The sequence below is a fragment of the Leuresthes tenuis genome, unplaced genomic scaffold (genome assembly GCF_036924035.1).
Source record: "Leuresthes tenuis unplaced genomic scaffold, fLeuTen1.0.hap1 SCAF_12, whole genome shotgun sequence".
Taxonomy (NCBI): domain Eukaryota; kingdom Metazoa; phylum Chordata; class Actinopteri; order Atheriniformes; family Atherinopsidae; genus Leuresthes; species Leuresthes tenuis.
This window is the reverse complement of record NW_027325366.1, coordinates 6382150-6404498: the sequence shown is the minus strand read 5'-3', so window position 1 is coordinate 6404498 and position 22349 is coordinate 6382150. Positions and strand designations below refer to the sequence as shown.

Sequence of the window (22349 nt, the reverse complement as noted above, 5' to 3'; positions counted from 1 at the left end):
GGGAACAACGGCAATAATGTACCTTTACAAATGATAACTGAACAGTATTCACACACAATGACATGTTTGCACTCTATACAGCAATAGGGTGGATTCAGAGGTCAAACATTTATAGAAAGTAAATATTTGGGATCAGTCGGGCTATTGTTGCACACAAGTTTGCCTCTGTGGGAAAGAGTCAGTGGATGGGCGTGAAGATTTACAGACAATCCTAAACAGATCTCTGAATAATTAATGCCAGAGACACAAATAAGGAGTGGATAATGCTTCAACATCACAAACTGGGTTACAGTTTATGACTGTATCACCTGGTCTAAATTTTCTTGTCCTCAGTGTTAAAATATTAAACGCAGCTGACAGTAAAATGGCATGGATTGAAAACTGAACCCATAGAAAGGTTGATGCTGATAGTTCATATCTGCTTGTGCTTTACCTAAACTCTATGAACCTTTCTTTTCATTGTGCTTATCAAATGTCAAACCTCTTCCTGTTTTTCTTTTCATTTAAATCTTCTCTGAATATCTTAATATCAATCTGTTTTCATGAACACACATAGTCTCTAGTATGTTGTTTTCCTTTGTAGAATTAGCATGAAAATTTGAATACAATAGCACAAAGAGTAAATGTTTTTTACTTTTTTATCAAAGTCCCTTTGACAGGATAAAAATGTATAAACATATCACGTAATTAAGTTTAGCTGTATAGTTTTTGTTGTGCCTTTTGCCATACATTAACTCAGAAACACTGAATAAGACTTTGATTTTTTACTTGTATATCTAAGTTTTAACATTTAAAAATTTGAACACCCACACGTCAAAAAGCAAAGAGCTGCCGAGTGATGTTGTTTGGAATTTCATTGAGGTTAGTTTGATGTCAGTCATCAATAAGATTGTTTACTGCTGTCCCACTCTATACGGGGGAGAAAAAAGGCATTATTTTTCATTTGTTGGCTCCTGGGCATCTATCGCATGCTGTATACAACACAAGGTCAGATAAGGTGTCAGTCAAAAGCTAAATACTCAGTATTAAAAGTGAATTGTTAATGTTATCACAGAGATTGTGTGGAAGATGAAGAAAATCTGCAACCAGTTTGGAATGATGTAACAGCAGCCTGCTGGAATTTACTGGTGTAATACTGTTTTTTTAACTAAACCTGTTTCTGGATTGATCATGTGCACCTTTGCAATTGTAACAAGGCTGTTTTTGTTGTGAAAATATCGATCAGTTGCTGCCTGAATTTTGTCATTTTCAGTTTTATTGTTGTTTGGATTGACTGTCCCTGTGATCCTTTACACTGCCCGTTACATCGCTTGAATCACAAGAAGCTATTCTTCCCAGCTGTGTATCGCATGCAAACCCAGTTACACACTGCAGTTTTGCACACAGCAAAGATATTTAGACAACAGTTGAGAGCTTGCCTATGTGCCTTTGGAATGGCAGGAACACTATCAGAATTTGAAAATGGATCCCATATTTAAACCTTTCAGTGTCTCTGTGGATTTCAGACAGATCCACAAATGAGCACAGTGGAACTCCAGTTTAACTAAGAAACAGTACAAAGCTAGTTCAGGCAAAACATTCCACCATGGGGATGTGTGTATCTCTTTTATCACTACAGTTCTTTTGACAAGCCAGCAATAATATTTTCTTACCACTTCACCGCTTGAACTGTTTTTTCCAACCCCACCCGGCTCACCCCATCCTCCCACCCCAGTATTAGCGTGTATAAAAATAGCACAAGGGTTAGTGGGGGCTGCCTATTTATGACCATTCCTCACCACCCAGAGAGATGCTTGAGAAGCACCAGGGAAGGCTAAAGCTCTGTTGCTGTACCACCTTTTTGCTTCTTAATCTCAGCCTCTTCCATTTTCCTCCTCCCAACCCTCCCATCTTTTCTGATTGATCTAAAAACCTTGGCTAGCTTAAATTACATCAGCTGGTGGCTTCACAGAGGCAGGAAGGCCCTCAGGTTTCACAGACCATAATTCTCTCCAATAGCTTTAAGTTTTAGACTGTGCCATGTTCAATTTCAGCAATGCCTCACACCCCCAACCTTTGCATTCTGTTATGAGTTATGACAGAGGACAGATTGTTTTTTAAGTTTACAGCCCAGCTCAGTGACAGAGAACTGCTAAACCCATCCACTGTGTGTGAACGAGGGAGTGAAAGGTACAAAACAGCAGTGGATGTTACTACCGTGCAGATTGTTTGTACTGTTTGCTACATCAGTGTCTGATCAGTTGCTCTGAGTCTAATTTTCCACCTAACTGCATATTGAAGCACTAAAGTCATATGTTGTTGGTTTGAATTTCAATTTTAAAGATTATTTCATTTGGCTATGACAAAGCAGCATAAACAACAAACTTCAGTCATGGGCATGCTCAATGAAAGGATTTAACAACTACCAACACACTCTTATTCCCAATTCGTCACATACTGGTTGAAACCCCTTAACGTCATTATTCAACCCATCACCGTCACTTTTCAATATTATCGATTATCTTTCTGCATAGGTAAGTGATGCACCAGCTGCGGTAATAGTAAAAGCCAAGGAAAAAACAACATTCTATATTGATCACTGATAAACAAGTAAAATGGATCAAGTGAGGAGTTCAGGAAGGGAGATAGTTACCTGACCCCGAAGCACTGGACTTGTGTTCAAGTCCAGCCTTGACACTGCTGTTGTTTTCCGTCTTCTTCCTTTTTTCTGTCATTGTTTTGATTTCCACTCTTTTTTTCTGACTTCATTTGTTTTACTACTATTATCTTTCTTCATTGCATAAAAGAAAGGCATTAAAGAGTGTGTGACACTTCTCAAGTCTTTATAAGCATTCGGATACACAATAAAATATGTTTAGTTTGGAATGCTTTGCTGACCTTTTCACGTGTTGCCATGGCTACTCACCCTGACACTATGATCTTACCAGCTTGTTACAGCCTGTTCATCCCAACCAAACATAAGCATGTGACCAGTTTGGAGTGACAACAGGTGGCTACTACATTACTGTCTGGAAAAGATGTGCTTTCATTTGCTGCCGTGTTTTCATTTCAGAACCAAGTACAGTGGTCTTATATAATCAATTAATCTGTCACAGTGTTACTGTTCTTTTGATACTCTGATGGATTTTTTTTTTACATTTCTGTGGTATGGGGAACGTAAGTATGTTATCAACCACTGCTGTTATCACAGGAGTTTGTTCATCTGAAATCAGATTTTCATGAAAGACATGAGTTGTTGAGGTTGAGTTTTACAGACCTCGGATCAGAAAAAAAAGAAGAAAAAAGGGAAATATTTCAGAGAGACATCTTTTTAGCTACATGGTTCAGGTGGATTTAAAGCATCAGTTAGAAATGAAAGACATTTGAGTTAAAAAAAAACATAATAAATTTAGCAATTTTTGCCCTGGTGTATCGGTGCTTTTGCAGCCGTGTGATAATAAGCCCCACTGATAGTGTGCGACTTTGAAGTAAAATGCCCTTTTCACACAGATATTACACTATTATGCAGAATGGAAGACTTCTTCTTTACGTTGCCATTGCTCACTTTTACTTGTTCACTCTGAACCAAACAGAGGCAACATAGTGTGTGCTTTCAGATGACATGCTGGTGTTGTGGAATCAGAGGCATAATGTGTCACGCAACAGTGTCACTGTGTAGTGTGGCATGTCCTGCCATGCTGGCTCTGTTGGCTCAGAGTCACAGCAACGATATGTTTTATTTTTCTCATAGAAAGAACAGAGAGAAGGTAAAACATGCAGATTCTTTTTTAATGCTGTTTAGATAATCAAAGTAAAAGTTGGTGCAGTCACCCAGCTTTTTGTAATACCGTAATAAATAACTAGATTCTAACTGTTTTTGTTAAAAATTTGGTCCAAGATTTTTAGAATATCTACAACAACATCAAACCTTGTAGAATGAGTAATCTGTTATAAAATGTTACATGTGCTCATTTTACAGGGTTTTATTAAAACCCTGTCAAATTTAAGAAATTTGGATTTGATAATTGTAACAGTGTTCACAATTTCAACTCAACTCACTTAAACTTTAATCTTTCTCTATGTAAGTCCCAATGAGATAAGTAGATGCCAGTTTTTAATCAAATCAGGAATTCCTTAACCATTTTTTGTATCTGTATCCATGTCCCCTCCATCATGGCACCAAGTCTGTTTTACAGGCTTTTTTTTCTTATTTAATACTGAGCCAGTCCCTATCCAGGCAACTCCCGGCATACTCTGCGCCCTGAGCCAAGCCAGCGGGAGAACCGGAATGGCTCGAAAGGCCAAAGCACAAAGAGCCAGCTGCTTGCTTGCAGAGCATTGGCTTTGGAGGCAGTAGGGCTTACTGAGTGTATAGGACATCTTTTTTTATGGTGCAATCATTCCAAATGGAAAATTAATGCAAAGGACAGTCCCCTAAAAAACACTTCTGAAATAATAGATTCTGGATAATTAGATTACTTTCTGGAGAACTATTATAGAATAATTTGAATTAAAATTCTCTTTAGTTATGATCAGTCTTCTCTTGATGGCACAATGAGAAAAAACAGAAGCTGTCCGCTCACATTTTATTAGCGGCTTCTAAAACACTTAATTTGTGTGGTTTCCTAAAATCAATTCACAAAAAAAGTGGCATAAATGTGTAAAAACTGCTCACACGCGATGAGCCCGACTCATTGTCTGCTTTAACTACATGCAGCCCAATTTAAGCTTAAATTAGAGGTTCATGACGCCATGCAAGTGCACAAGCAGGGACACGCAAACACACCGGCTCATAAATATCTCATTGTACAGGGGATTTCATTTGGAGGCATTTGGATGAAAACTTCCACTTAAAGAGTGCAGTAAGAGCACTGAATATAGCGGCATAGTTGTTGCTGGGCTGATGTGAGAGCTTTATCCATTCCAAGAAATGACAGCTATGTAGATAAAGAGCAGTCGTCCACCAGCTCTAAGGGCAGTGGTTTGGCTCTATACTTAGTGTGGAAATGCTGAAGATATGATGCATTCACTGGTGTGTCTGTGTTAGAAATATGCACTCAAAGTATGTGTGGAATTTCTGCTTGGAAATACTTGAAGTATCCCACATAACTAGTAAAGTGAGCACTTTTACAATATTTTGTTTATTTTCCTGATTTATTAGTTAAAAAGTGTTAAGGACTTCTTCCCAATTTTCGGAATTATGAATATCAGTAAGAACCACAATTTGTCTTAGCTTTTGGCTTATGGCTGCCTGAGCTTCACCATCGACCATTCATGGTCAAAAGTATTAGAAATATGCTAAATCAAAAGATGGTCAAATATTTATTTTCTCTAAATTGGAAAATTATCATCATATTGAGAAAGGTCAAACTGTCTGGAGATAGCCAATGTCACCAGTTAAAAAGTCACAGGCAAATTAATGTGATAAACATGCAAATGAAGTTGTTTTGTGCTTCTCTGATATGAGAAATTTGGTGTTTGATGTCTTGTCACGCAGAGTGTGAAGTGAAATATTTGGGTTTCTGTTGTACAAACAAAATATCATTGTAAATTATGAAAAAAAAATAATCCAATGGAAAAACAGATGATTAAATGTAAAACTAATTTTGCAAAGCAAGTGACCAATTTAGGTGGATTACAAATGTAACTATAACATTGCTCTTCAGTTATATATTAACCTCCATCTCATCACAAAGTTTTAAAACACCTTACCTGGGCACATATTTCTTTAGGTGTTGACACTGTTGTAAGTACAATTTTCTGAATTGATAGAGAGGTTTTAAAATCTCTTGGCCAAGCAGTATTGATGTCTAAAACACTTCAGCATTATCTCTGTCTTCGTCACAAATACACACACACACACACACACTTCACTTCCCCTTCCTGGTGGAGTACAGGATGTGCGGCTGAAGAACTAAGCAGTTTTTTCCTCTTTGCTGTTGCCAGGAATGCTTTATGGGCCATGTTAATATTGGCGTTCTCCTGCCAGAGAGATTGCTTGATTCAATCAAGCAAGTCGCTGCCTTGTAAAGTCATTACACTTTGTGCAATGTCATGTGTTCTGGAGCCAGTGGACAGTCTTGTGTTCTATCCCAGCATTAGGGAAGTGGCCTAGTGAAAGCATGTGAGCCAGGCATGCCAGTACCTATAAATAGCCATCGCCAACCAACATAAACACTTTTCAGGAATCAACTAGAGATTAGTTTTCCATGACCAAAATGTACAGTATGTCGCCACTGTCAATTTATGCTCCTGGTCAGGCTTAAACATGAAGCACTTTTTTCGAGATTTGCGTACGCTGAAAGCTGGAGGGTATGAAATTTGGGAAGACACAAGGAAAGATGCTGAGATTGTGAGGTAGAAAGGGAGGAGGAAGTTGGTATCAAGGCAGAATATCAAAGGAAGAAGAAAAACACAGTGACCTCACTGATAGCATCTCCTGCAACCGTATCACTTTACTGAGAGGGACAGAAAAGCTGCAGGGAAAACTTGAAATATGCATATAGCAATAGCTGCAGTTTTGGAGCTATTCTAAGTGAGTAAAGAAGAAGAAGAAGAGGGGCAGGAAGTACTTTTTTAGTCTCAGTGTAGGCTTAGAATAGTAGAGTCTTACCTGCTCAGAGGTTGTGGTTGGTGGGACGGAGAAGTGAGGAGAGTCAAAGGGTCCCGGGGTGGTCTGGGTGGTAGGGGTCTCAGTACGGCTCGAAGCAGGGCTAGAGGGTGGTCCAGGACAGGGGAGGAAGGATGGAATGACAGGGAGACGGGGCGGCTAAAGGGGGGAGAATAAACGCTGCTTGCCTCTCCCTCCCTTTCTCACTCTCTCTCTCTTTAGCTCTGTTCTCCCTTCAAGATACACACACACTCTAAGTCCGACACACACGCTCGGAGGCAGACACCAAAGCCCAGAGTCACTCAGATAATAGGCAGAGAAAGACTCTTTACATTTACAAGCTCTGCCACAGGGGGAGGATGGGGTGAGCTCCCCTCCCACTCTCCTCCAGGCAGCCAATGAAGGGTGACAAAGAGGTGACCAGCCAGCCAATGAAAGTAGAGGCAGCCTGTGCCTTACTCCAGCCAATAAGTGCAATAGCTCATATCCAGTTGGAATAATTACAGTATGGAAGGAGTCTTGAAAAGCTTCCCTTCTGAAGGACAGACAGAGAGCTACACTCTCGCCAATGACTGTGATTTAAGGCTGTCACAGACATTAGGGTGATTAGATTGTGGACCACTCAACCCAGCATAATATCACTGCAGCCTCGAGGAAAGAAGCTTCAGCCAGTTGGAGTTGGAGCGTTACAGTTAAATGCAGGAAAAAAATCAAATAAATATGTCGACAAGTTCCCATCCACAAGCTTGCACAAATACACTCCATTGACTGCCTTGTACCACATCCTGTGCCTTTACAGAATTTCCTCCTTCAGTGTTCATAAACAACAAGCCAAGATAAGTGTGAAATTTCATCTGATGTATCATCATATGGGACAACTCATCGTGTTCACTACGGAGCGTGCTTTGTTTCCACCAGACTTGTTCTATTTCCTTCCGCTCAATCGATGACTCTGGCAAGTAAATACTTATAAATGATCAATGGTGACCTGTCAGGTTGAGAGAAATGAGGAGCATATCCCCATTCTGCTTTTCATTCTGCTCAGAAAAGTGAAAGTAACACCTGTTTTGATGTTACATAAAAACAGAGCAAAAAAGGCAGTTTTTCCTTTTGTCAGTAAAGATCAGCCAATTCTCATGGTTTGCTAACATAGTTTGGTGACTTGCTGATAGGTAGATTTCCTGAAGAATGGAATGAATTCTCAGGGGCTGCCAGTGGGGAATGTAAGTTTCTGATTTACTGCTGTGGAAATCAGATATTTCTTGATGGTTTGCCATGCTTTTATATCAATTCAAATTCAATTTGAAAAAAAAGGTCTTTTGGAAAAATCTACCTTACATTTTCTGAAGTACACAGTTATATGGCTGCCATTTTTTCTTTCAAATATTCAAATATTTGTTAAAAAGTGGAGAAACACAGAATGTCATTAACCCATTTAATCTAAAAGATATAGTCTGAACTATAAGCGCTTCAGACCATAAGGTGTACAGGTGATGCATCAGGCCTTCAGAAGTGTTTTGTTTGTGATCCATCAGTGGACACTAGGTGTTACAACTCTATCATAGGCAGGACCCTGAAGCAGAGACTATGATTCAAGGGAAGTTTATTTACAAAGTTGCAAAATAATAACGAAAGGCAATTGTGAGACACAAAGGCGTGCTGGTGATTAACTTCAGCAGGGACTATATTAGACTGCAGGAGAGGAGATTTCACCAGTGAGTACACGGCTAATTAGTGGTAGTTTCTCTTGAATTTCTTTAAGATAAGTGAATAGGTTCTTACTGACCAGGAGGGAGTAATAAATCCTTTCTTAGGATAAACCCTTCCGTCATCAAATCCTGATGAGGTTATCCAAAAACAAGAATCATAGATCAAGGCAAAGGTACCTAACCCTAAAGAACAGGCAGAGGAAGAAACAGGGTTACCAAGCAGGGAATCTCTTCTCAGAACACAGGACGCAAGAGTGTTTGGCTGTACAATACCGCATGGACTGCAGATGAATTGACGAGGACTGAAGACCAACCCAGGCTTAAAAGGTGGAGGTAATCAGTGCAGCCACAACCGACACTGGTCGCCACACCTGCATCAAGACAGGAACAGGAGCAACAGCGAATCAGGAGAAGTAAAAAAAAAAACAGGAAAACCCTGCTTAATATGTCCCGGTAACCTCTCTGCAAAATAAGATAATGTTTACTAAATTTGCCACAAAAATGGAGGAAACAAGCAAGCAAAAACATCCAAACAGGTCAAACATTACGCAAAGTAATATGAGAGGCAGTATTTGGAGCATTGTATTAGCAAATACAAGACTGTTTGTCAGCTTTGTAGAAAGCAGCTGTGTTTCTCAGCTTCTTTATGACAACAAAGGTACTAAGGTACTGGTCATCTGCTAGCTTGCCAAGGCCTCAGCCCAACCTTAACCCCACTGAGAATCTTTGGAATATGCCAGAAAAGTCCTCACATAGTTGTCTGACACTGCCATCATCATTACAAGATCTTGATGAATAACTGATGCAACTCTGGATGGAAATAAATATTGAGACATTGCATAAGCATTTTGAAATGATGCCATGGAGAATTATAGCTAACATCAAAGCTAAAGATGCTGTAGCAAAATATTAGTGAGTGTGACATTTGCTTTGCCAGTTACCCGATAAGAGTTGGGTTGGGTGTTTCAGGTCGAGTGTGCCTGCTATTTATCAACATACCCCTTTAAGAGGCTGTAAAGATGACATCACTGACAAGATAGCAAGATATTGGCCCCTCAGTATTGTTTAGGGTGAAGGTTTTTAGAAACCTATAAGGGAAGAGGAACCACAACATTACATTCCAAGTTACTTTACAATCTCTTCAAAGATGGTAAAACTATATCACACCACATGAGAAAACATTAAGATGATACTAAAGGATAAGACACTGTCCAACCACAGACGGACGGAGGTCACTAGCCACACATGCTTATGTGACAGTCACATCTCACTGCATTTTCGACTCATTGTTCAGGGTACCAAAGCAATTAGTTTAAGCCAAAAAGCTGTCCATCATGCTAAGTGGGTCCTGTCGTCACCACTCTATGCACATAATTCACAGAGCGAGAAAACATTCCCAAACAGGATGACAACGTTCAAATACAGTTAAAGAACTGCATGTTATTATTATTTATTCTAACTTTTCCTAAACAATCTAATTTAACAGCACCTTACAGATATAGAGAACAAAAGCAATTTAAATAAATGCTTTGGCCATTCGAACAGATCTTAATCATGTAAATGTCTATGTATGACATGACATTACAATTGTTTTCTTCACGTCTAAGAGATTAAAAAACTTTAATAGTTGCAATATATGACCTTAGAAAATATTGGGTATTGTACAAGAGCATCTTAGTACTTCACAAATGGAACCAAACTGAACCATTGGAGCTCTTCAGTGCTTACTGGCCTTCTTTATCTGAGTAAAGCCATAATCATTTTGATTGTGTTGTTGTCCTTCCCTCTCCAGGTGGCTTTCAAACTAAAGAACTTTGTTGCCCACTCCACACAGCACAGTAGGGACTCCCACTCATTAATATGCACATACATCTGCATCAGTTACCTTAATATCTAACAAAAAACTCAGATCATAACACACAGAGAGACTTCTTTCTATGCTAAGTGTGGAATTAACTCTATATTGCTACATTGCAAACACTGTAGTTGTTTAATGCTTCCGTATATTCATTTTTTTTATATTTTAATCAGGCTTTGAAATATATTGTTCCCTAAATTTCTTATGTGACAATCAGTAGATAGGAAATAATAGCAGAAAACTACTTTAGCCAAAATCTCTCAATTGCTTATTGAAAGATTTTTAAAGCTAGCACATCACTTCCGCCGTTCCCCAGAAATGCACCTGCTAACTTTGAAGCAGATTGGTTGTAGGCTTGTCAAGAAAGGTGAAAACACACATTCTAAGACATACAGAGAATCCTTGGTTTATAGTGATACACTTACAGATTTTAAACCAAATTTGTGTTTTAAACTGATTTTTTAAGCACTTGTATTCCTTTAAAATGAGCCAATTTAGGCCCACGTGGCATTCCTTTATACAGGCAGATGCTGTCAATAATTACGTTCAAAGAATATGCAACCTTCACCTGCACGTGAAGGGTGAAAATGGCACCCATGACAGTACTGTTGCATTGTAAGAATGTCTTTTATTCCTAATCATGATCGTTTTCTAACCTTATGCAAGTAGTTTTGATTTCTAAACCCTAACCAAGTGATCTTACAGCCTAAAACCAACCAGAAAGTATCAACATTTTGTTGCAACTTATTGTCTTAAAATGTATTCAAAGCAACTAGCAAAAGGGCATCCACGTAAGGTTGACTATTGCAGTGTCAAGAAATTTATCTTAAACGTAACTAGTATTGTTTTCTAACATTAACCGAGTAATGTTATTGCCTAAATCCAGCCACAGAGTGACAAAAGTGTTTTAGTAAAGGGGTGTTGAATCATGTATCATACATGATTCATACCGTTTCTCTTCTGCTGCTTGTAGGGGTGGTATGTAACATGGTGCCATTACTAGTTATTTTCATAAAATGAACAAACTCTTTATATGATTAATCCAGTTGGAGAACTTGTTGACAGTTTTACTAAACTATGTCTCAACAGTGCAAAATACAGTCACACAATTTGCATGTCTGACTGATATTACAGTGAAGGCTAGGTTCCACAATTGATACATATTAGTCAGTATTATGGAACTGCCATTAGGCTCAATCATGAACAAAAGCTTTTATCTTAGTTGTTATCAATAAGACTAGCTGTAAATGTAACTATATTTGTGAGAAAGTAGTCTGAAGTGCATTATATAAGAGCTCTGTGAAGAGTTTAGAGAAAATTGCAGATGGTTTAAACCATACAGAATATTTTTCTTACATGGGTCTAGGACCTGTGGATCACAGGGGTTCCCTGTTGTCTAATGGTTTGCAAGGATGCTGAAAACTCAATAAGGCTGTTGATGACTGAATGCATTATAACTCGGAATGATAGCCATAGTACACAATATTAAAAATCAGTATAATGATGTTCATTATTTTTTCCATGGTAAAGTTTGTATTCTAACATGGTAACTGCAAAGACATTATCTTACTAAATCTGTGGATTACACATTCTCTGAATAAACCAATCATCAGCACAGCAATCTATAGCAATGCCGGAGAGAACAGAATAGTCACAGATTTCAAAGACAACACTGCCATTTACTGTGCCATAGTTTACAGAGCAGGGCTGATATGAGGCCGTCTACGTGTGAGTGGGAGAGGAAGAGACATAAAAAATTCATTAGAAGATGGAAGGAGATGTCACATCGAATATGTAGCCAGCTGCACTGATGACCAGGGCTAGTGAGCTGTGTAAGGGTGGTGGGGTAACTTCGAACATAATGCTGCAGACCTGACCTGGGTGAATTCTAAATGACGCTATCATGGAGATCTTGTCAGAGAGGATCTGCAAAAATTAAGGCATGATGAAATTGATTTAATCTTAGTGGTTTTCTTGTAGATTGTCATGAAATGTTAAAAAAAAAAGCTTTTAGCTTCTCTTCACAATAACAAAGTCTTATCAAACCAAATTTACAAGCAAAGATGGAATTAATTACATGCAATCAATTTTGAAAAAGTCATTTGTGATACAAAGTTAGAACTGGTTGGGCTATAAGTCTTTTTGCTTCTGCAGAAAGCATCCTGGCTCTGAAGTCTCTATGATAGGCTTTACTTTCATGCTTCCCAGTTACTTTCTGAAAAAAAAAAGGATCAAAACTGCAATATGGCTGGGTCAGTGTAAAAGACAGGGCAGGTATGATGAAGTGGTCAAAGATTATCTTCATAATGCCAGGAATAACTTCTCCTTCATCAAATATTTAAAGACAGGAGGAGAAAAAAAACATGCTTTAAATGCCAGAAGATTCACAAGGGGATTAAAAGACAGGGAGAGTGTTACTCATTATCTGTTGAAATGTCAGTGAAATGTGAACCCTCGCACAAGTACTTAAGTTATTACACAAATGTTGTTTTAGGACACCTTTACTTTAATTGGGAATATGTTTTTTTAGTTAGAAGTAGAAAGCATTTTGAAAAATGTATTCTGAATTCTACTTATACACACACATTTTTGCAGATGAGTTCAGATTTAAATCAAACTAATAGATATTCTCTGCTGTATCTCAGATAAACGCACACGAAGAACACAGAACAAAGTAGCTGGTGTGCAACAACATTGCTAAGATGTTGTTAGATTTGGGTTGATCTGACAGTGAGTCACCACCAATGAATAAATACAGCCTAGAGATCTGACAATGATGGCGTTTCGCTTCCGCCCCAAATGTAATTAAGTCGCCCAATATCTGGTTGTCACCTTGTTGTGTTATTACCGCTGTTGGATCATTTCACTGTACTTAGTTATTACTTAGCACCCACTAAATATAGCTGTCCTCAGGCAGCTAGTGTGATCCCACTTTGCAGCTGTGGGTTACTGCATCCTAGTCACCCCCCCACCCACCCACTCTAACCTCAATCAGTCAAGAAGACTTTAATAAATAACATGCCACTCAAAGAGTTATATTTTTTATTTCTTAAGATTTACTCAACCAAGGACACTGAGGAATTGGACAGGAGTTATGATACTAGTTTATTTTTCTGTCAGCCAGGGATGCTGCTCCAACACTGAGCCCCACAGTCAATTAATATAAGTCTTATAGCTCTCATGAAGCTGTGATGCTTAAGAAACGGATTTGATGAAACTGAGTGGGAAACTACTGTATTTTGCTGATTATTTTTAGGTTATCTTGCTTTTTTATGCAGTGGGTAAGTAGATAAAGTTTCACCCTGATTCTTAAACGATTTCACTAAAAATGTTGCCCTTGGGCTCTGCATATTTCCTCCCAATGTCTATTTGAATTGATTTCTTCTTACTTAAAAGACACTGATCCTATAAGTATTCAAGCACAGACTTATACACCAATACAGGATTATTCAGTATAAGAAAAATAACTATCTTAACAACAAGCTAATACATAATGTTTCATGTTTGCAGACTGCATGGATCTGTCTGTAAATAGTGTAACTTACAATAACTTTAGAGGACACAGCACCGCATAAAATATATGTCTTTGACTGATAAATAAATTATCATTCTTAAAGACAAAGGACTTTTCCTGTGAAAGAAAGGACACCTATTTATATATCACTTCAGCACATCTGACAGGAGTCAGAAGTGTTTTGCATTGGATTTCCACATCATTATCCATCCAACTGAATTGACATTTTAAAGCTATGTATCTTAAACTGACCATTCTTTTTTTTTTAAACTCAAGTATGGTGTTTAATTTCCTAAACATAACCAATAAATTATATTGCTATAATCTAACCAAACAGTGAGTGAAAGAGTGAGTGAGACTGAAAGTAAACACAGAGAGAATAATAACAAGAAAGTTAAAAACAAAAGCAAAAACAGCTGGTCAAACTCCAATTTCTCATTTACATATCCTTGGAATTTACTGGACCTGCCCTCCAGATACATCTTATGAGGGCAGTGCCGCTTGTTCACAACCTTTTTTTTTTTTTTACAATAGTTCAGGAGTCTGCTCTTTTCATAAAAGACAGACTATCTGAATGACAAACACAATGATAGCACCAAAAAGCACACTGTAATAGAAACATTTTCTTTTTTTAGAAAAAGATAAGACAGACAACTGTTAAATTTGAACAGCCATTCGGTGCTTCTGAGTCAAGTAAGAGCAGGAGAAAACAAAAAAAAAGGGGGTTGGAGGGGAGTAAAGAAAACAAGCCAAGCATGTAATTAGAGTGAAAAGCTGCTAGATGGAGCCACTATGTGGACAACCCCTTCTGACTGAAACATCAGCTGGTAGGCTTAGTGGTTTGGCCACATGACGAACAAACAGAGAATATTGAGCTCAAATTGTGACCTTACTTGTTGATTTTACAATCAAGCTGTTTATTGGCCATTGTATTAATACAATAAGCTTTTGTGTTTGCATCTTCACTGTAATCTGACTCCATCTTGACTGCTGCCCCCTCTTAGTTAACCCTCTTAGTTAACCCTCATTTTTCTCTCTTTTATAACACTGACTCTCTAAGACTAGGATCAACTCGATTTCCTTGCACCTCTGGACAGGTCTCCTGCTCTGATGACTGTGGCTGTGTTTAACTTGTCCATTACTTCACTGTATAGTCCACCATGTAGGGAGTCAACCACTTTGTAATGCTGTTTGAAATTTCAACCGAAACATTTAATTCAACATGGCTATAGTGTACTACTAACTCATCACATGGAACAACAACAAAAGTGTACTGAACACTACATCTGTCAAAATAGATCATCATTCATTGCGTTCTGGAGTCAGGAGATGGTCCAGTGAGCCAATACTGTTAGCATGGTCCACTAACTAGCTAAAGGCAGCTTTTCACAGCTCCCCACTGAGATTTTCCTATCTATTGAGAATTCTCAGATGTCTCAATCCTAAAGCATGACATCTTTTTTCTCAGAGGTGTGGATTCGAGCCAGATGACTTGGACTTGAGTCAGTCATAATTCGAATGACTTCTGTTTTGACTTGATAGAGTCATAGAGGACTTTGAACTCGACTTTAACATCAATGACATGCAACTTCACTTATACTTAAAACTTGACTTGAAAATATTTTATATTTCACAGCAAATACCTAGTTTTATGAGTAGTTTTTTTTTAAAAGTTTCTAATATCTCATTCATATCAACAAACTCAAAATCAATTCAATCAAATCAATTAACTATTAATTTCCAATCCGTTTACACAAACTATCCAGAATTCCCAGATCCAACACAACATACAGTGAAGTCACGGAAGAGATGTACGAGGATTTACTGTGACGGTGCTGAGTCTTTTCGAGCTTTCTAGTTTAATAATGGAGGCTTTTAATCTATGTTTCTAATCTTTTGTAGTCCTGGGTTATTATTTGTTGTTGAATGCAACCCCAATCCTTTTACTTTAGATCAAGTTCCATTGTTTGTGTAGGTGGTGACAATTAAATGAACAAAAAAAACAATGAGCACAAATATATTTTGTAAAGTTTTCCATCTGCATTGTGTAGAGAGATTTCAACTAGATCGTGTTCTCAACCAAAAACAGCGACTTGTGCTAATCATCACCTCGGATATGTACCTATCCTGCCAGTTACACACCTGTTGTTTATGCAGCACAACACTGCAAATATCCTGCATCAATTATAAAGTACTGCTGCTTTCAAGTAGTGTTCATAATGCATCAGCAGCTGTCTGCTTCCATCATCTAGTGAGTCAGCTATGTAGTGAACACTGTAAAGTGAGTGACTGAGTGAACGAGTGGACAGTTCAACCACAGTGTGTGTCCTCTGCCTGGGAGGTCAGTTTTTGAGAACAGAATTGCCTTTCAGGTGTTTTTCTATCAGTTTATGGTAGTGGGAGCTCTCTGGCAGGGCACTGTATGCTCTCACTCACAGTCATAAATAACTTGGTTTATTGAATGTAATTTGTGTCCAAATTTCCAATTGCATGGTATTATAAAGCTGATCTCAAAAGAGGAAAAGGGTGGTGGAGCATCCCTTAAAACAGACTGCAATAAGAAGAGCTGTAAAGACATGGCTGAAAAGGGAAATGCTGTTGTACTGTGACACAGACATTTAATTAGAACCGAGGGAAAATTTGTCAACTTAGGGGGAGGGGAATGTCTCTATTAATTTTGCTAGCAGTGATAAATAAAACAAGTCATGGTAGTTAAATCTCCAGGATCTGTCTTTGTATGATCAAACAGATGTAATGGGACTTAGTCCTTTTTAAGATTTGGAGATACTGAAAGGAAGAAGGTTATAAAGAGACAAGCCAAAACTAATTTAAGATAATGGATTAGCTAAGTGCTGTCTTTTCCACTTCCCTTTAGCATATATCATATATCTCTAAAGATGTATATTTAACCTTGCTGTAGAGGAAAATCTGCTTCACAATGGCAGACCTCTGCCGAGTACTTGAAATACTGAAAAACTTTGTTGTTGAATTAGTTGTAGTAAAAATAACTTATACAGCCGAATTATGTAATTGATCTCCTTATCTTTTACTTTAGCTGACACATTACAGTTTGGCCGTATTAATGACAGGATACCATCAACTACTAAAGTCTAAAGCTTGGAAACCCTGATATGGTGGGATCATTTTAAAGTACCAATTTAGATAGACTCTGAGTCATTTGAATTAATCTCCTTAATTTTATACCATCACAAATGCCTCCTAAGTTTAAGGAAGAGATTTAAGTTGATTTTATAAGCCATCACGTATGACAAATGACCTAATTTCAAAAGTCACCAGAAATAATTTTTTCTTGTAGATCAATTGACAATTTATTCAGGATTATGGGGTACTTTTATGAAGGAAAACAACTGTGTTTTGAAACAATGGTCTGAGGGAGAGGACAGCAACATAGGAGCAAAGGTGGGGAATAAAAAATAAGGTGTTATAATTGCCAACACTTTTCACGGAAACAACACTTTCCATCAGGATCTGGAAAATCAAGTATAGGCTTAGGCTTATACACATACCAACTATCAGCAGTCAGGCGCATCTGGTGTGTTGATGAATGACTGTGTTTTTTTGGTGCAAATCACTATTGTGGCTGTCAGTGAGACAGCTCCTTCTGATTGGCTGTTTGTTGTAAATGGTAAATGGACTGTACTTGTATAGTTTTTCTAGTCTAATCAAAGCGCTTCAACACTATATGGTGCTTCACCCATTCACTCACACTCATACAGCATGTCTTAGTCTATATACACATTTTATACACATTCATACAATGGATGCATTGGTAGCAACGTGGGGTTCAGTGTCTTCAACACTGGGGCAGCTGGAGTCGAACTAAAATCTTCCTATTGGTGGGTGACTGCTCTTCCTTGTGAACTACAGCCCTGTTGTAGGAAATGAGTGCTTGGGAAGGGAGCCCATATTGACAGTGTTGGTAATGGCGTTAGAGTATAATGGTGTTACAAACAGCATTTTTTTTTAACGAGTAATCTAATTAATTACTTTTATCAACGTTTCAACGCCATTGCCGTTACTGAGAATGTGAAGTGGCGCGTTACTATTGGTTGAATGAAGCAAGGTGTCGGTTTGGCCACACATCAGCTGAACAGGGGTGGGGATGATGACGCCGTTGCAAATGCGATGATGATTGGCTGGGTGGGCGGATAGCGACAATGGCGATGAACCAGGGGAGTTCAAAGCCAGCGTCCTCAAACTGGAAGTACCGACTCTATTTCTCACTCATTTTAATTATAGGCAATAATGTTTATGTAACATGCACGCTATGCCCAGGAAAAAAGACTTTATCCACGTCTGCCTCAAGCAACTCGAATCTTATGACGCACCTCACATCAACACATGCAAACATGGCACTTGTTGCTGCTGCTGCTGACCAACCTCAAGCCAAAATATATAAATATAGTGTTCTGTCTATTGTGCTGTAGGCCTAATATACAGTTACAGAGATTTGCACTACTTATTGGCCATATTTTCCTAATATTTTCTCCATAGTTTCATTTACCCAAGTTTCCACATGTTTCTTAATTTTGCACTTGAATTTTCATTTTCAATATTTATTTTATATATTTTTTTCTATGCATGTAATATGGCAGGCTGCAATGTATTGAGTTCAAATAAATACCAAATGTTCTAAAATACTGTATTTTCTGTTTTTATTCTTCAATCAGTTAATATAAATATATTCAATGTTAAAGATGTTAAAAAACGTAATAGCTTAAACATGAAAATTAACTCACATTTACTTTGCTGAGTAACTAACTACTCTTACAATGAGGTAACTGACTTAATGACTCAATTCATTTTTGGGAGAAGTAATTTGTAACTGTAACTAATTCTTTTTTAAAGTAAGATGACCAACACTGGATATTTATGATAAAAAGCCAATGCTAACTTTTACATATCACACACTATCTCTTCTCATTTGCGATCTTAATTTCTCCAAACAAAAGCAACACTTTCATAACAACATGTCAACACAATGTATAAGAGCCCAAAGAGAAAGATAGAAAAGCATGGGAGGATAAGACAGAAGAAGAAAGAAAAGGAAGGAGATGATGTTTAAAAGACAGATAAATATCATGTAGATAGGCACATTGTTCTGAGACAGTCCCATTTTTGATACTTGAAACACTTATCTTGCACTTATTCTTTTGTTCTACTGGTGGTACTGTACTGTGAAAGAATGAATTATTCAACGCTTTAACCAAGTTTCTTACTGTACTGAGGGTTGGATGTTGATCCCCACATGGAAGTCTTTGTTGAGAAACACAAAGCAGAATGAGTTTCTCTGCCCTCTGAACCTCTGCCCACACTCTTAGATGGAGGGACATTTTCTAATGTGTGCTGGTTAATGCATGGTTAGTTCAAATGAGGACCCAAATGCAAACAGAAGAAGGGTGGGGTTCCCCCAGTCTTTTAAATTTGTAGAACCAGCTACTTTATATTTCAGTTTCATAAAACACTTGGACTTTATACCTGATATGAGTGTGTTCACAAGGTTAACAGAAATTATACAGGTTTATGTTAATAAACCATGAGTTAACATCACTTCTTCCTACATGCCTTATCTAGGGCTAAAGACAGATGTTGTCTATTCCATCAATCTGGGATGGGTATTTCTTTGGACCTGCTGTGGGACTACGGGTGTCAATCTACCAGTAATACAGATTGTATACATCATGTATTTTTGTAAGAACATTCATCAACTTGCACTGTCCCAATTAGATAAATGGATAAACAAATGAGGAAAGTCCAGTCCAAAAAACTTTTTCAACATCTAATCAAATTGCACTGCAGTCATTGGCTCAGCAGCATAAACATAACACTTTTCTTGGTACATCCAACAAATAGAGGCGGAAGTCCTCACTTAGCCAACCCATTATTCGAGTTCGACTTGTGGCCATTTCCTGCCTCTCATTTCCACTCTCTCTCCCACTCTCCTGCCTTTTCTCGACTATCTCTGTCAAAGTTCCCTTGCATTTTTCAGTCGATCTGTTCTTCATTAAGCCCATTAGATTAAATTACATAATATTTGGTGGGTGATATATAAGGTGTAAAGTCAGTAGGCAAACGGATATACATTTAGATGGGTCTTTAATCTGTATCCTTCTTAGGACTGAAAGACAAAAGTTTAATGGTGGCACACAATCTTCTTCAAAACCTCCTGATATACTTTTGGCAAAATGGGAGCAAAAGCATCTATATTATAATCATTACTCTTCATAAAGTTACCAGGAAAACCATCATAGCCCTTTTTTTTAATAAGCTTTCCTTGTTCTAGTTTGGAACATGTGTAGATCCCCCTCATTTATCTGCTGTGTGAGGATGTTACACAGGTATCAATGTGTGAAATAACTTTTTTTCCAACATTCTTCCAGGTTACAACTGCACTCTTATGATTGTTAAAATGCTAAATTTACAGTATCTTTTGCAAACGTTTTAGGATATATGTTTAGTATATTCTTATCTTTCACTCGCTAAATCAGCTCCATGAAAACTGTTTTTTATTCAGTACAAAATATATTTTCTTAATCTTTAAAGTAATCCCCATTTGTCTGTCTGAGTAAGAACTGCAGAAAAAGAGGATAAACAACTAAAATAAATACAAAATGTAATAATAAAAAAAAAAACACTGCAAACAATACTACCGCTATACTACTACTACATGTATGACATGAACACAGGCCAATGTCTTTTCACACATACATAACATCAACTATTTACTCATGATTTCATATTTAATTATCTCTCAGGACACTGTGGTTTTGAGAACATGCATGATTGAGGCGTCTTCAACGCCTCTCATCACCATCTGTGTTAAAGTAAATGACATCAGAAACCTCCTTAGAGTGCAACATTAAATCAGTCGGTCAGGGCAGCTTACAGTAAGAGGTATCATGGTCATATCATAAGTCTGGGTGAGATGATTATATTTCGATGAACAACTAAAGAATTCAACACGCAGGGCAGACAGTTGTACTGTATATCATATTACTGTTTGTAAAAAGTCTTTAATTCAGTGCCTGGGTGAAACAGTACATTGCAGTTTGTTATGAAAAGCAAAAAAAAATATCTAAAGGTAGAGTTGAATGCCAAGATGGTGTCGGAAATTGAGGGCAACTGCAGAAACTTTCTCCTTAGTACGGAGCCCCTAGCACTCAAGACAGCAATCATTCCGACAAATATTGGCAGCAGACTAAATGTTTCCAGCTTATACACTGACAGGTTTTATAAGGTGGCAAAAGAGCAAGGAATCATTTTAGAATCATGACGCTCACATTCAAAAGGAATCTTATGCTCTGAACATGGTATTATTGTTACATATCATTATCATCTGTGTCCAAAAGTACCAGCATCTGAATGCGTGTGGGCAAAAGAACAGCAACATTTCCATAGTTGCAGAATAATGCAAAAATGTTAAAATGGTTTACAATTTAAGCTTACTGTGAAAAGAAACCCTCGGTGTGTGATAAGGCACAGTTTCGGATCAAAGGCTCTTTTGAATAAAAATTAAATGTCTTTGTTGTGTAGAAAATAAATGAGGGTATTCTTTCAGTTTTTCTTTTTTTTGACCTTACATAACTTCATTTAAAAATAAATATCTATTATCTTTTTAAAATTTAGAATAGTCCTTGAAAGTTTGCTGTACCCCACTATAACCCCAAATTCTACACTGAAATTGGAAAGAATTATGAAATGTCAATACCAAAAAAATCAAATGAACAAACAAAAAAATAGTTCAAAAGGTAAAACATAATATTGGAAAAACAACACACGATAACCTTTTAATATACAGATTTTTTAAAAAAAAGTGATACAATTTGAGAACGCTGGGTTTCTACTCTGCTGCTGTTCTGTCCCCTTAAGAAAATATGTGCCAATGCCCTCGAGAATAAGGACATTCCGCTGCTTGACCCATCTCTTTGGCATTTATGGAGGGGAGGACAGACAGGGAGCGTCCCTGCCAGACAAAGTGCCACAGGGTCAGTTCACCGGATACCACATGTTTACAAGCTGCGTTATTGGGAAATGTGACAAAAAAGAAAAAAAAATATTTTGATATGAAAAACAAAAAGTGTTTAACTAGGCCCCAGAACATACACAAACAAACGAGGAGGATGGACAGGATTTATTTTTTGGAGGGTGATGTGAAGGCGTTCTCAATGCAGAGGACGATGTAGGAGCCCGAACAGCTTCTGGGTGACTGCTGCAGGAGGTGGCCACTCTGAAGTGAAGACACCAGACCGGTCACAGCGCGGTCGCCTGCCCGCCATGTTTCACAGTAGTGGTCTGTTTTTCTGTGGCCTTTGCTGCTTGTTCCATGCCAAACCATCTTTTCAGGCCTGAAAGGGTACATAGACAACAGAAAATCAGCCATGGAAGCAAAGGCTGCTACTATGTCAACAGCTACATGTCACGCAAGGGTGTGGCATTTAATGATCAAAAGTGAAATCAATTGAAATTAAATTAAATTAAAAAAATATTAATCCCAAATGGAAGTTGGAATGTTTCATTAGGTTTTTTTCTTGTTCTTTGTGAGTAACAAAAATGATTCACAAGCATTTGTTATGAATTGCTACTGCTGCTGGCAGGAATGACCTTATGTACTGTTCTACTGTACTGTTGCACTGAAGCTGAAGAAACTTCTGACACTAT

The 22349-nt window shown here is 37.8% G+C and overlaps 2 protein-coding genes across 10 annotated transcripts in view; both read right to left on the bottom strand.

The window, feature by feature from the left end:
• The window catches only part of pcbp3 (poly(rC) binding protein 3), a 95268-nt gene extending 88377 nt beyond the window's left edge, over positions 1–6891 (bottom strand). For all 8 annotated transcript variants that reach the window (XM_072397897.1, XM_072397898.1, XM_072397893.1 and 5 more), the window contains exon 1: positions 6593–6891. The gene's annotated coding sequence lies outside the window, so the exon portion shown is untranslated. The remainder of the gene's footprint in view (positions 1–6592) is intronic.
• A 13793-nt stretch (positions 6892–20684) lies between these two features.
• The window catches only part of col18a1a (collagen type XVIII alpha 1 chain a), a 77060-nt gene continuing 75395 nt past the window's right edge, over positions 20685–22349 (bottom strand). For both annotated transcript variants that reach the window (XM_072397890.1, XM_072397889.1), the window contains one exon: positions 20685–22036. In XM_072397890.1, coding sequence (XP_072253991.1) covers positions 21823–22036 — 214 coding nt within the window. In that variant the 3' untranslated portion in view covers positions 20685–21822. The remainder of the gene's footprint in view (positions 22037–22349) is intronic.